Source organism: Dermacentor albipictus, chromosome 6 (genome assembly GCF_038994185.2).
Source record: "Dermacentor albipictus isolate Rhodes 1998 colony chromosome 6, USDA_Dalb.pri_finalv2, whole genome shotgun sequence".
Taxonomy (NCBI): Eukaryota; Metazoa; Arthropoda; class Arachnida; order Ixodida; family Ixodidae; genus Dermacentor; species Dermacentor albipictus.
This window is the reverse complement of record NC_091826.1, coordinates 108,602,360-108,615,436: the sequence shown is the minus strand read 5'-3', so window position 1 is coordinate 108,615,436 and position 13,077 is coordinate 108,602,360. Positions and strand designations below refer to the sequence as shown.

Below are 13,077 nucleotides of genomic sequence, written 5' to 3'. Positions count from 1 at the left end.
CGGCGCCCGGTTGGATTTCTTCAACCGAACTCATTACGTATAAAGCTACAGACTAGAGCGCAAGTTTATGTTTCTTTTTGGCGCAGCAGTCTTATGCGATTGTACTTCGGCAACTATAATATATTCTAAATGACTGGGGGGTACAGTTGTCAGCGATTCCAGCGCTCGCACGCTCACAACGCCTCCAGCGGCGTACAGCGGCGTCTCATCGAAGCTCCAGGTCGTGCCTTTGTTCTTTCCCAGCCTCGACGTGAACGAACGCACCGACAGTCAACAAACTGCGCTACAGTGGCGCTTGTTGCAGGCGCGCGCTGTCGGTCGTTGATAACGAGGCCTCCCTCGAGCGCACACTCGAATGCGGCGACAGAGAGAGGCCAGGACTAATGGCCAAGCAACAAACGAGCCATACTCGGGGTGAAGAGATAGAACGACACCTCTCGGTGAGAGTGGCCGTGTCTCGATGGGCTCGCAGGGGAGAAAAAACACGGTAGAGGAAAAAAAAAGAAAGAACGCTCGCGCCGTTCTCGCCACTCGTATTACAGCACAGCCGCCATCGTGGAGTGGACGGCGCACAGTGAATGGCCGAGGTTAGTGTGTATGTATACACGCCCGAGCGTGCTCGCTGCGCGATTTGCGAGCTGCAGAGTGTGTACACTGCCGCGACCCCGCGCCTCGTGTGGCGAACGAACTGCATGCGCGAAAAGGTGCCGCGTTGTGGACTTTAGCTTTTTTACGAGTGTGCTGTGTAACTATGAGCGCCCTGGAACTTTTTTCCCCCGCGCATTGTCGTTATTATTTTCTTCTTCGCCCTCTTCTGCCTCGCGCTCCTCATTTGTGTGCGCGCCCTCCAACTGTGCAAATTAGTCATCCGATATGGCGCCGCGTACTACTTTTTGGCGCCGCGCTTTTTCGCCGCCTGTGCCCCCTTGCACGTTGATGTACCATTTAAATTCCCGCGCCGGCTGTTGTGTCGGCGAGTGCTTTGTGAGCTCTCTTGTACCGCTGCCTCTCCTAATTCATGCCATGTGAAGCGTCAGAGCTTTATTAGCGTGCCGCACACTTTCATATCTTCTTTTGTCTTGCGCCTCCTGGCTTGCGTAACTTTGCTCTAGCGCTCTGGGATACCAATGGAAATGAAGGAATGTGAAAAGTGCAGGTGGTGCGGCGGTGGCTGGCTCTGATTCGAATGTGATATACGCAGATATTTTGCAGCGTGCGAGTCGTATCCAACACGCCGCTTTAAATCATTCAGATCAAATATGTACCCGAAATAAATGAGAGCTCGCAAACTCCGCGCAACATTTACCTTGCTGGTACTTTCCGTAGTCGCTGCTCCGCACATGAAGAAGTAATAGCTGCATGTAGTTCACCGCCAATCTGGCACGTTACGCCGAAAAGTTACTTTGCGCATGCAGTGTTAAGACTACCGCCGGTTGTTACGGGGACGGGGTTTCGGCGACCTGCAACAGTGTCTGCTTGGAGCTTGGACCAGGTTACCATCGGAGAGGATTTGGCATGGAAGATTAGATGATGTAAAAGCAATAACAGAAGCTTAATACATCACTACGGGTGAGCACTGCGCTCCAAGACAAAGAGTACAGAAACGCTCGGCGTGCGTGCTCCTGCACGCAAGGACTAAGATTTGTGGTCGTAGGGAGGGACTGGGCTCTCCGTCGGGAACTAGGAGTACAGGATTTATTTACAGTATTTGCATTACGACAGGAGGTACATTTCAACAGTCTAGCATGACTCCCAAAAGGAGCACGAAAGACGAAGCACACGAGGACAAAGCTCCAAGCACCTCGTACACGAGCACACAGGTGCTTAAAAACGCTTTGTCCTCACTAGATCCCTGGGTGAGGGAAAACCTGCTGTCCAACCTTCGTCCAATCAGACCGTCCACAGTCGTTGGAGGCGTAGTCGGCCCGCTTTTGAGGAGGAGGGCTCACACACACACGTACGCACTTTGGATTCCCAGAAGCCACCGAGTTGAGCGGGTCCTCGTAGCCAGATTGTCACGCTTGACCCCAGCCGGCGCCTCATAATTCCCGAGCTGACTTCTCCGGTAGCCGCCGCGAGTGTCAGCAGACTGTGACGAATCCTGGGGCCCGAGGAAACGCGCCGCAAAACACCCTTTCTTAGAGAAGCTCTCTTGCTGCAAATAAACCATGAAGGCCACGGCAAATCAACCAACAATGCACGGTCCGCCAAACGTAGCCAGCCCTACTGCCGTCGCCGACTCTCCAAAGGAGGCGCCTGGTTGATTAACATTGCTGTAGTCTCCAGTTCTCCGAAGGAAATGCATGGTCGGTTAGCGTTGTCGGCGTCGCCTGTTCTCTGAAGGACGCCACCCCCGCAGAACGATCGAAACTACTACAGTGGGCCGCGAAAGGTTCGCAGGTGAGTACCCCGTAGGCCGATCGTAACAGGACAGAGAAGATGATGGGTTCGTTGCGTCTCTCTGGCTTTATACCCTACACCATCCGGGCAACCTCATTCCCTCTTGGTCCCTGGTAGAGGGCCATGTCAGCAAACTGGTCAACCCGCACAGAGGAATGCGAAGAGAAACCACTCCTTTGCATATAGGTAGTGAGCGTAGGTCACGCCAGGTCAGCCCACAGAGGAATACGGATAGAAACCACTCCCTGGCGTAGTGGTAGTGAGCGTAGTTCACGTCGGGTCAGCTCAGAGAGGAATACGGATAGAAACCACTCCCTGGCGTATAGAGCTGGATAGCGTAGGTCACATCGGGTCAGCCCAGACATATAAATATGGATAGAACCACCTCTCCGTGGCGTAGAGGTGGTGAGCGTAGTTCACGTCGGGTCAGCCCACACAGAGGAATACGAAGAGAAACCACTCCCTGGCTTAGAGGTGGATGGCGTAGGCCACATTGGGTCAGCCTACACAGAGGAATACGGATAGAAACCATTCCCTGGCGTAGACGTGTTGGGCGTATAGGTCACGTCGGGTCAGCCCACACAGAGGAATACGAAGAGAAACCACTCCCTGGCTTAGAGGTGGATAGCGTAGCTCACATTTAGTCAGCCCACACAGAGGAATACGGATAGAAACCACTCCGTGGCGTGACGTAAAGGTGGTGAGCGTAGGTCACGTCGGGTCAGCCCACACAGAGGAATACGGATAAAAACCACTCCGTGGCGTAGAGGTGGTGAGCGTACTTCGCGTTGGGTCAGCTCACAAATGAACTCGGAGAGAAACCATTCCCTGGCTCCCTGGTGGGAAACGGAGGATAGAGGAGAGTAAAAGGGTTTGTACTGGTGCACAATCCTGTCGCACACACCCGACAGACAAGTTTTTCATGTTCACAAGTGTGACGACTAGGCACGTCGTTTATCAGGCGTTTGGTATCCGTCCCATTCATTGCCACACAAAGTAAACCGTAATGCTAGTCATAGCGGCATTGAGGACCGTGTGTCCGGCTTGCTATAATACTTTCGCGTCTCAAAGTAGTTGGGCAGCTGCCGTTTTTGAAGTTAGTGCCGGCCGTGAATGGTCGTTGTTCTTGTTTTGCACTCCCGCTCCCACCGAAGGTCCCAGCGTCTGACGTCACCAAGTGTCAGAGCCGAGTTCCATAGTCACCAAACTGGCGGTTCTGGTACTGCACTTGTACTACGTGGTCGGTAAACTGTTATATCCAGCTATACAATGCGTGTTGGTCGGAGTTGCCGTGAAAGCACCGATGCTTCTGACATTGGCCGCTGCGCCTTTCGTTTCTGGTGTTTCTTGTGGTGGATGACAATGGCGCATTGACTCTTCGTTCGTACGGAGGCTTAATGCGTGTGAAGCTTTTAACAGCGTATGCGGAGTTGCACGCATATTAGTTCGACCATCTTTGTTGTGCCTGGGCCCGAAGGTTTCTTTTAGTTCAAACGCGACTCATTTCTGGGTGACAGAGCAGCTTAAGAACAAGAATGAATGAAGGCGACCATATACCGTTACCTTTATCGTGAAACTGGGCTATTCTGTTGAGGCGTAGTAGGGAGCCCGTGAAAATATGAGAATAGTGTAGCTGCCGCCGGCCGAATGTCGCGGTGCTGTGCCTTGCGCCAAAGCCCCTACCTTGCGCGCGTTCGCGTTTGAACTTGTCCCCGCTGATTTGCAGCGTCCACGTGCTTGCCAGTGTCCTCGACAACGCGGTTGTGTCCTTGTCGCGGACGGAGGTTTCCGTACCATGCTACGAACCCGTTGTCCTCTTTGAGAGTCGAGGAGAATTAAGGCCGTGTTGTCTTGCTCTGAAACCGCCGAAGCTGGGAACTCAATCGCACAGGGACCACAGTTGCGGCTTGATTCCCTATACAGGGGCGGCCGCATTCGTATATGTGCCATGGATTGCAAGTGTTCACTTAGTGAGATATCAGCGCCTACTGAGAACCCCAGCAGGTTGAGATGAATTTGTACTCTTGTCGATATTCGTGTTTGTTTATATGGCAGCTGGTCGTAGGGAAACCTTGCTAACGTAAGCGCTTCCACACAGAACGCTTTTGTAAGCGTAGTCCGAGACTGCGCGGAATGCGACTTTCCAGTGCCTCGGGTGCGAAGGTCTTCTCCGGAGGCACCGCGGTTTCGATGTTTCGCGGGACGCGGGCGTCGGCTCGGGCCGTCGCAGCGTCCGAAAAACGACGCCGGCGGTTGCAGCGATCACAAACAGGAAGCTGTCTGGCGCCGCACCGGAAGCGCGGTGCATACATAATGCTGGCGTCGTTGCGCAGTCCTTTTGTTTTCTCGGTTCTCTCGCTGACGGCCCTCCGTGGGAACGGCGGCCTTCCGCGCATCTCGCGTGCCCACCGCCGCGTGCGTTCCACCTCTCCCCCCCCCCCCCCTTCGCGCACGCGCGCGTTGTTTACGGAGCCAGGAGCCGTCGGCCAGAAATACTATATGGCGGCCCGCTGTATGATGTATGCGGGGTCCTGTATCATTCGATATGTCTGCACGCGGCCGATTCATTCGAGAATGCCGGCCACCCTCCTCCTCCTCCTCCTCGTGCCCCGTGGCCGTTCGTGCCAGTCGGCGGCCCGCCGTCCGACGACTGATCGATGGCTGGGAAAGCGAGCCCGCCGCGCAGACATAAATCCCGGCCCGTGGCGTCGGGGATGCGAGGCCCGTTGACGCTTGGCAGCGGCCCTTCTTCGAAACGCAAGCCGATGGCGCCTGCGAGTATAACGCTACTTCTGTCTCCCTCGACGACCGCGGCGCCGAGATCGTGCCAGACTATACGCCGTGCATGGCTGCCCGAAGAGAGGCCCATATTGCGAGCGGCGGCTTGGAGAAATATAGCGGAGGGTGAATGTAGCATCGGTGCGTAATATATTGTCGCTGTGTTGTAACGCCTGCGTGCGATCCACGCCGTGTCGTCTGCGCATGCGCGCTTGCCTCACCTACCGTGCCTCTTACCCTTACTGAATCTGGATAGCATTCCTAGCCTAAAAGAGCTGCCTACTGTAGGTGCCTACCGGAACGGAATTTAAGTTGACCGTGCCTGCTAGGTATATAGCAAGCCCGCTATTGCCCAATGGTGGAACAACCGCTGCATGCAAACGTTACCTGGGGTCTGAACTATATATATACCCACGGAAAGAAGAGCGCAGAGAGAGAGAGAGAGAGACAGAGATGAAAATGAGAGAAAGGCAGGGAGGTTAACCTCTGGTTTGCTACCCTGCACTAAGGGAAGGGGAAGCAAAGATGGAAAGAAGAGCGGGGACACAAAGAAAGGTGTGAAAAAAAGGGGGGATGGGATCATTATAGTCTTTCTAATAGGACACTGCTACATAAAACAGGTCAACAGTGCCACATAAGACGAGCGGGTCCCGCAAGAAAGGCGCACTGGTATTTGGTTCAGCGGACATGCGTTGTGGAAATTTCTTGTTTATGGAGAACACGAAAAAAGAAAGAAAGAATAAATAACGTACACTTTATTTAAGCAGCAACATCACTATGCGTCTTCCGAGGGCTGCTCGAAAACACATAGCAGATTACGGAGAATCTTTAAAAAGTAGAGTTTGTGTCTCTGTATGGGTGCGTTGCATGGTTGCGTGCATGTATAGGCTCTTGTGGATCAGTCCCTGCAGCGTCCCTTTAGCCCTTTCCCCAGTACAGGGTAGCCAGCCGGTACTTACACTGGATAACCTCCCTGTCTTTCCTCTCCTTTGTCTCCTCTCCTCTCCCTGCAGCGTATGAGCTTCTGTGTGCGGATGCCTGTATATATATGGCTGTGGTGCGTTTTTATGGATGTCTTACGCAGTCTAGCAAATAGATCTGCGCACCGCTGAGTAACTGCGCATCAACTTTTTTTTCTCTCTTCCCTTTTAGGTGCAATAACGAGCTCGGCAGTCACGCCAACTTCTCTTGAATGAACTTTCACCGGAGCGATAACTTTCTCAGTCCCCCCTTGGAGGTTGCTCCAGCAAAGTGTTTCTGCGCTCATTTTTTTTTTTTTCGCGCTTCTAGCGTGCGACGAGTCCACACGCGAGTGTACAGTGCGGCAACGCTGCGTGGCGTGGCCGGTGCCGCGGCAAGGTGCAGGCCTTGTCAGCGGGGTCGGCGATGGCGTGGCGCCTAAATTTGCATCCGATTTTCCTGGCGGCGCCACGAATTGAGGGGGGCCCGCTGTGGCGCGGACTCGCGCGCACGCGTTCTCCGGCCAGCGTGCTCTCTATTATCTCCGCCGTGCTTAGCGGGAGCGCGCGCATAGGTACGTCGCTGCATGGGACGGTGCCGGCCAGGTAGGGAACCCGATGGGCGAACCCGCGTAATCAGAGTGTCTCGCGACGAAGGCGCAGGGAGCGCAGTTCCCGCGACCGTCGGGCGTGCGCCCCGCGGTTGACCAAATCAAGAGGGCGCGCCGAAGGTGCGGGACGCGAGGCGACGCAGGGCGAGCCGTGCTTCGCGAAGCTCATGCATACGCGGAACTGGGCACCAAATGGGTTCCCCCCCCCCCCTCGGGTTTGTCCGGTCGTCGCAGTGCGGTGCGCGCTGTGTCAAATGCGATCTGCATGTGGTTATTGTCGCGTTCTCATTGCTATCTCCATAGGGTGCGACGAAAGTTGCGAGGCATACGAGTATAAAAGACACGATGCCAACTGAAGTTGGGGAGTTTCTGCAATTACACAGTTTCTGTTAGAACACGAAGAAGAAAAAAAGATATGCTGTTGCTGGTTGCAGGTGGTCTCACAAAGGGACGAGAATTACTATCGGAAATGAAGTTTTGGTTATCATACTGAATACTTACAGCTGCGTTACTTAGTTGTGTTTCCTGATGATTTTCATGCTTCTTAAATTCTTATTGCGGCTTGTGTAGCCGCTGATCTGTTGATTCAGATCTATTACTTGCTGGCTATATTAGTCTTTAGTGTGTTAATGCATCCCGCTTGCGGTTTGCAATCTTGGGGCATCATGTTGCTTATCCTCATACGTATCGATAGTATTGTAAACGTGATAAAGATTAATCGCTCGATGTTGTCTGGTGTAAGGCCTAAACTCGCGAAGCTCTTCGCCTCTGCCATCAAGAAATGTTTAGTACACGGATGTCAAAGTATTACAAGAGGACATTGGCGATAACCCAGGGCACCTTGTTACGCTAACCTGCTTCGGTGTAGCCAGCTAGTGGGGGCCTATTTACCCAACTCTGCGTCCCCCCCCCCCCAATCAATGGCCTGTGGTCCTCATTTCGTGAATGAAGAAAGTATTATACGACGCTTGGCGCATCAATTAACTGTGCAACGGCCGTATAAAGTTTACTTGGTTGATGATACATGGTGTAACACTTTGCAGCCACAATCACCACCGTGTGATCTAAGCGCCGTTCTTGTTCGTTTTGCGTGCAGTGTCCAAACCTGTTTAAGAAAGAACAATAGGGCTTTTATAACCTTCAGTGTGAACGATCTCACTAAAACTCCCTGTTCTGCGTGCGGATGGTCGTCCACTATTCCGAGTGCGACGGAGGGAGAGCACAGTCTTTTTACCGTCAGTGTGCTTCACCATATTGGCTCATTCATACCAGCATGAGCGGTCCTGGAAATTTGCATTGTTGAAGCTTCTGCGTTAAACTGCGTCAGTCTTGGACACCAAATAGTCCTACACTTCTTGTTTTTCGTTTTTTTTTTTGACACTGTGTTTCTCAAATGCCGGCGACGTTTACTCATCGACACGTCTCCCACCTTGTGCATACGCAGTGCCGGGCAGCAGCCAGTTCGCGGACTGCAGCGCCACCAGGGCGCAGCAGTGCGAGACAGTGTTGCTGGCACAGCAAGTCAACGACGCCTCCAGGGCCACCGTCCCCGAGCTGCTTTCCCGATGCCGGTGAGTGACCGAATCACGGAACCTTCCAGTTGGCCGAGACATCGCAAATTTAGGCCCAGAAACGCATCCGTGTATGTGCTTGAGATGCAGTGAACTGGTTTACCAGCGCTGTACGCTTCCTACATATATCTATCGGACTCCACTCCCAAATATTTCGCGAAGCGAATAAGTGTCAAATGGTGAACAACGCACAGGACCGATGCGTTGCCCGCGTCACTTGTCCCGTCGTCTGTGCTGTTGTGCGCCATGTTGAGCGTGCACGAGTAGCGCAGCTTAACACCCTGGTGTTACAGGAACCTAACGTTTTCGCGTGGGGTAGCATCAATGTCTGTTAAATAAGGCCCACCACTCGAATACCTGATACGTGCTGAGCTTACCGAAGGCTGCCGCGCCACTGCAGTTGATGTCGCTAGCTGCGTTGAAATTAAGTTAAGCAGCGCAGACGTTTCCTATACGACTCCCTCCACGTGTTCTGGTCTCCGGTCACCGAGCTGCTGGCCTTATACGACGCTTTGACTACCTTACGATCCATACTACAACAATAAACATCGAAACTATAGTTTTACGCACAGATTCCGTCTATTGAACGGATTGTTTTTTCGCAGACAAGCTGCACAGCGCACTGTTCCAAGTTCCCGCGCTGTCCGCTGGGATACTCTGTTCGTCTTCGCCAGGATACAATAGGACAGACCGCAGCGAGCCACAAACTGCGTTACCGCCCTTCCCGAAACACCTGCAACGCTTCCGGAGCTTTCAGAATGGGAAATCTTTCGCAGTTCCACATACGCCCATTGATAACTTTCGTGTGGATCAGAGACTTCCCGCACTGTAGCGCGGAAGTCTCTGTTGGTCTCTCCCGCAGCGCGGAGGTCGAAAGGTTCGCGCGGGTGCCTGCATTGAGGCCTAGCTGCAACCTTTCAGTGTTTTGCGCAACGTATTGGCCAGCCTTTTCGCACCGCTTGTCCGCTCTGTCCTCGCCCAGATGCCCTCGCAGTTGTGCTGCACATCTAGCATTCATGTTCCCGACTCGCTCGTCTATAGGTTCCTGTCTAGAGCTGGGCTGCATCCAAGACCACCTCAGGAGTACAGTTGGGGGATTTGCGGTTCGCACCACAGATCCCTGCTAGGCTTATATTTATTGAAAACTGTCATCTATATCTATATATACGGTATGTAAGCCGTCTTATGCTGCAGGGCAAGCTCTTTAATGACAAAAAATATTGTTTTAATGCCGGTCTCTTTGTGTACGCCCTTGTTTGATCTAATTGCTACTCACCAGAGTTTTTCTGAAAATTTTAGGAGCTATCGAGATGAACCGTAGCATCATTTTGCTCAGAAAGTGAAACAGAAATCAGAGCACGTGTGCCCTAGATAGAAAGAGAAACAAGAGAGAGAGGTAAAAGACAATATACATGGGGATTTAGTTATAGTGACATTCAAGGTTAGATCTAATGTACGTAATATTTAGGACGTTTTGTTTCATTTCTGTTATTAGTTTCCAAGTTTTACGGGACCTGTGCTTTCACTTGCAGGCAGATGTACTTGTAGAATTGCATACTGCGCGCATTGTTATAGCATCACACGTGTGTTTAATTTACTGTTATTTGTTGTCGTCGTTTTCTATTCGCATGCGCGTGGCGAAATTCCGATTCCGACTCCTGGTATTCTAGTCGGATACAAACAGTACATTAAATGAATAAGTAGTTGTCGATCGAGATAGTTGCGTACATTTTATTACCTTTGCCGAAAAAGACGTAGCCAATACTGCATACGCAAGATTTATGTATCGAACGGCGCTGTTGTCTTTTTGCATAATTTCGCTTGTTACCATTGATGAAACTTCTTGTTCCAAGTCAGTCGCCTATGTATACAGGGTGTTTCACGTATGTGGGGTCTGATGTGGGATTCTCACACCGTACTCTTGGGACAAAGGAACGACAACACAGTAGTGCAAACAATCACAAGGGCATTTATTGCACCTTTCATAGATCAATGCCTGCTAGCCGAGTTGCTATCCACAAAACATGCCGATGGGGCGCGCGACAAATCTAGAAGTCCGACTCACCGCGACCGGAAGCGAGCGAATATGTTCGCCCCATGCTGGATCCCAACGCCTGGTCGTTCGCGTGTATGGTCACGCGAATCGTGGCGCGTTCGAAGGCGGCCACGCGAGGCGGTCTCGCCGAAGCATGGGTCGGCGCGCACGCGGGAGACGTCCTCGCCGTGCGCCGACCCGCCGGGAAAGAGGGTCGCTGCACGTGCGGCACGGAACGTCCGTCCCGCTCGCTGTCTTGAACCCAAAGCGCGCCTTGTCTCTCCCGCACCCAAGTAACCCCGCAGCAGCGCAACACTAGCGCCATCTCTCGTACTGCGCTTCAACCACACCGACAGCCGCGGGCCCCAGGCCACGTGGCGAAGTCAATTACAGGATATGGGAACTATGCGGGAAAACAACGTATCGGGGGAGGCGTGAGAGTCGCGCATCCCCACATCCCCCAACCTTAAATCACTACATATTCCGGCAAAACATGTCACTCGGTCTCACATCAACGCGCGCTTCGCGACAAGGTAGTACATGTAACAGTGGCCGCGCCGAAGAAATTTCCACACGCTGTCCATAGCATGCGAGCCGACATTGTCCCTGGGTGCACCGCTGGCGTCCGCCGGTCACAGTAGCAGCTTTGCAGCCTCGACGGCACGATCCCAGTCCAGGACTCCGGAGACGACGACGCAGTAGTCGGTACGAGCAAGCGTCGCTCTCGCCGACTCGCCCTGCTGGCGGGAGCCGCAGTAGCTGTCGGTGACCGCCGGCTCTTTTGTCCGCCGCCGAGGGTTGTGAGCTGGATACAGGAGGCCGCCGAAGTCGCCGCGCCGAACTGGCCACAGCATCACCATCGCCCGGGATGGCTCGATCGTAGTCCGGGGCAGCAGCGCAGACGATGTGCAGGTGACGGCCAACCAGGGGTGACTCCAATCACACTGCGTAAACTCAACACACTCGGCAAACACTAAAGTAGTGCAAGGGAGACGAATCGTGCATGCGTATCGCCCACGTGGTACGATGTTCAACTCGGCTAGCAAAAGATCGGGCAGCTACTCAGATGCTAAGTTCACGTGAACGAAGCTCGCTTTCTTGAGTCGAACGAGTAATTTCAATTCGTGCGAGGCTAAATAGAATGAGGGAAGCAACTTGCAACACCTCAACGCCACGGTCCAGTAGGTTGTGTCCCTCCACGTGCGACAGGCAGCTTCGTAAAGCCTTAGGCCTAAAGCGTCGCTACCCTAACAACCGGCATCCAACAAACAACACCCAAAATGGGCGCAAAACAGGCAGCCGCGAGGAGACGTCAGCTCTGTGAGGTGGTCCTACTCCGCTCGGTGCACACAGCATCCGAGTTGACGGCGCCCACCGTCCCAGACGGTGTCGGAGCGTCCGGTGCCAGGCCGCAATACCAGTCAGCCCGTAGTGGCACCCGTGGCCCGCGGCCACCCGGCTCCCTGAGCCGCGACTTCATCCGAGTCGAAGAGATAGAAGAAGCTATTTACATAAGAAATTCGGACCACCCCTGAGGCTTCCGTACTCACTCGCTTCAGGCTTGGCAATGCTCCGCGGGCGCTGAATCTCGCTCTCCCAGGATGCAGACCACGTGGCTCTCGTACCGACGAATGTCATTAAAAAAAAAACACTTACGAAAAGGCTTAGCATGCTGACATGTTCAAACACACTAGTTACCATCACCTCGCTCAAGAAAGCACGCCGCCGACGCTAGCGATCAAAATTCACGCTAGGCCTACGCTTCGGTTCAAACAAAGGTCTCGAACGAAGCAAAATTTAAAACTATCGTCCGATGCCCCAAGAGTCCCACGTTGGGCAGCCAGATGTGGGGTCTGATGTGGGATTCTCACACCGTACTCTTGGGACAAAGGAACGACAACACAGTAGTGCAAACAATCACAAGGGCATTTATTGCACCTTTCATAGATCAATTGCCTGCTAGCCGAGTTGCTATCCACAAAACACGCCGATGGGGCGCGCGACAAATCTAGAAGTCCGACTCACCGCGACCGGAAGCGAGCGAATATGTTCGCCCCATGCTGGATCCCAACGCCTGGTCGTTCGCGTGTATGGTCACGCGAATCGTGGCGCGTTCGAGGGCGGTCACGCGAGGCGGTCTCGCCGAAGCATGGGTCGGCGCGCACGCGGGAGACGTCCCCGCCGTGCGCCGACCCGCCGGGAAAGAGGGTCGCTGCACGTGCGGCACGGCACGTCCGTCCCGCTCGCTGTCTCGAACCCAAGAGCGCGCCTTGTCTCTCCCGCGCCCAAGTAACTTCGCAGCAGCGCAACACTAGCGCCATCTCTCGGACTGCGCTTCAACCACATGACCGCGCGGACGTCACGCGGCGAAGCGGGATCACAGGAGACGCGCTATGCGGGAAGAACATCAGGGGACGCGCGAGAGCCGCGCATCGCCACACTTAACATGAACCAAGGATTTAAAAAAAAGTGGTTAACCGCAATTGAAGGAAACCAATGACGTAGGGTTTGCCGCCTTGTGGAGCTCCTTAGGATATCTCTATATAGCGCTTAATTACTTAATTAACTAAGATCGATTATGCAAAATTTTATTATTCACTTTGGGGCCAAGTGCATTTCGTTACATTGTAAAGGGCATTCCAAAATGATCCGATTCCGAAACGAGCATTCCGTACCGTTTTTTTTTTTTTTTGGCAACGTACATGCGGCGCGGCGATTTTTTT

At 53.3% G+C, this 13,077-nt stretch overlaps 1 protein-coding gene across 2 annotated transcripts in view; it reads left to right on the top strand.

Moving 5' to 3' along the window:
- LOC135904976 (uncharacterized) overlaps window positions 1-13,077 on the top strand; it is a 361,077-nt gene that overhangs the window by 318,632 nt on the left and 29,368 nt on the right. For both annotated transcript variants that reach the window (XM_070541230.1, XM_065435972.1), the window contains exon 2: window positions 8,193-8,319. In XM_070541230.1, coding sequence (XP_070397331.1) covers window positions 8,193-8,319 — 127 coding nt within the window. The remainder of the gene's footprint in view (window positions 1-8,192; window positions 8,320-13,077) is intronic.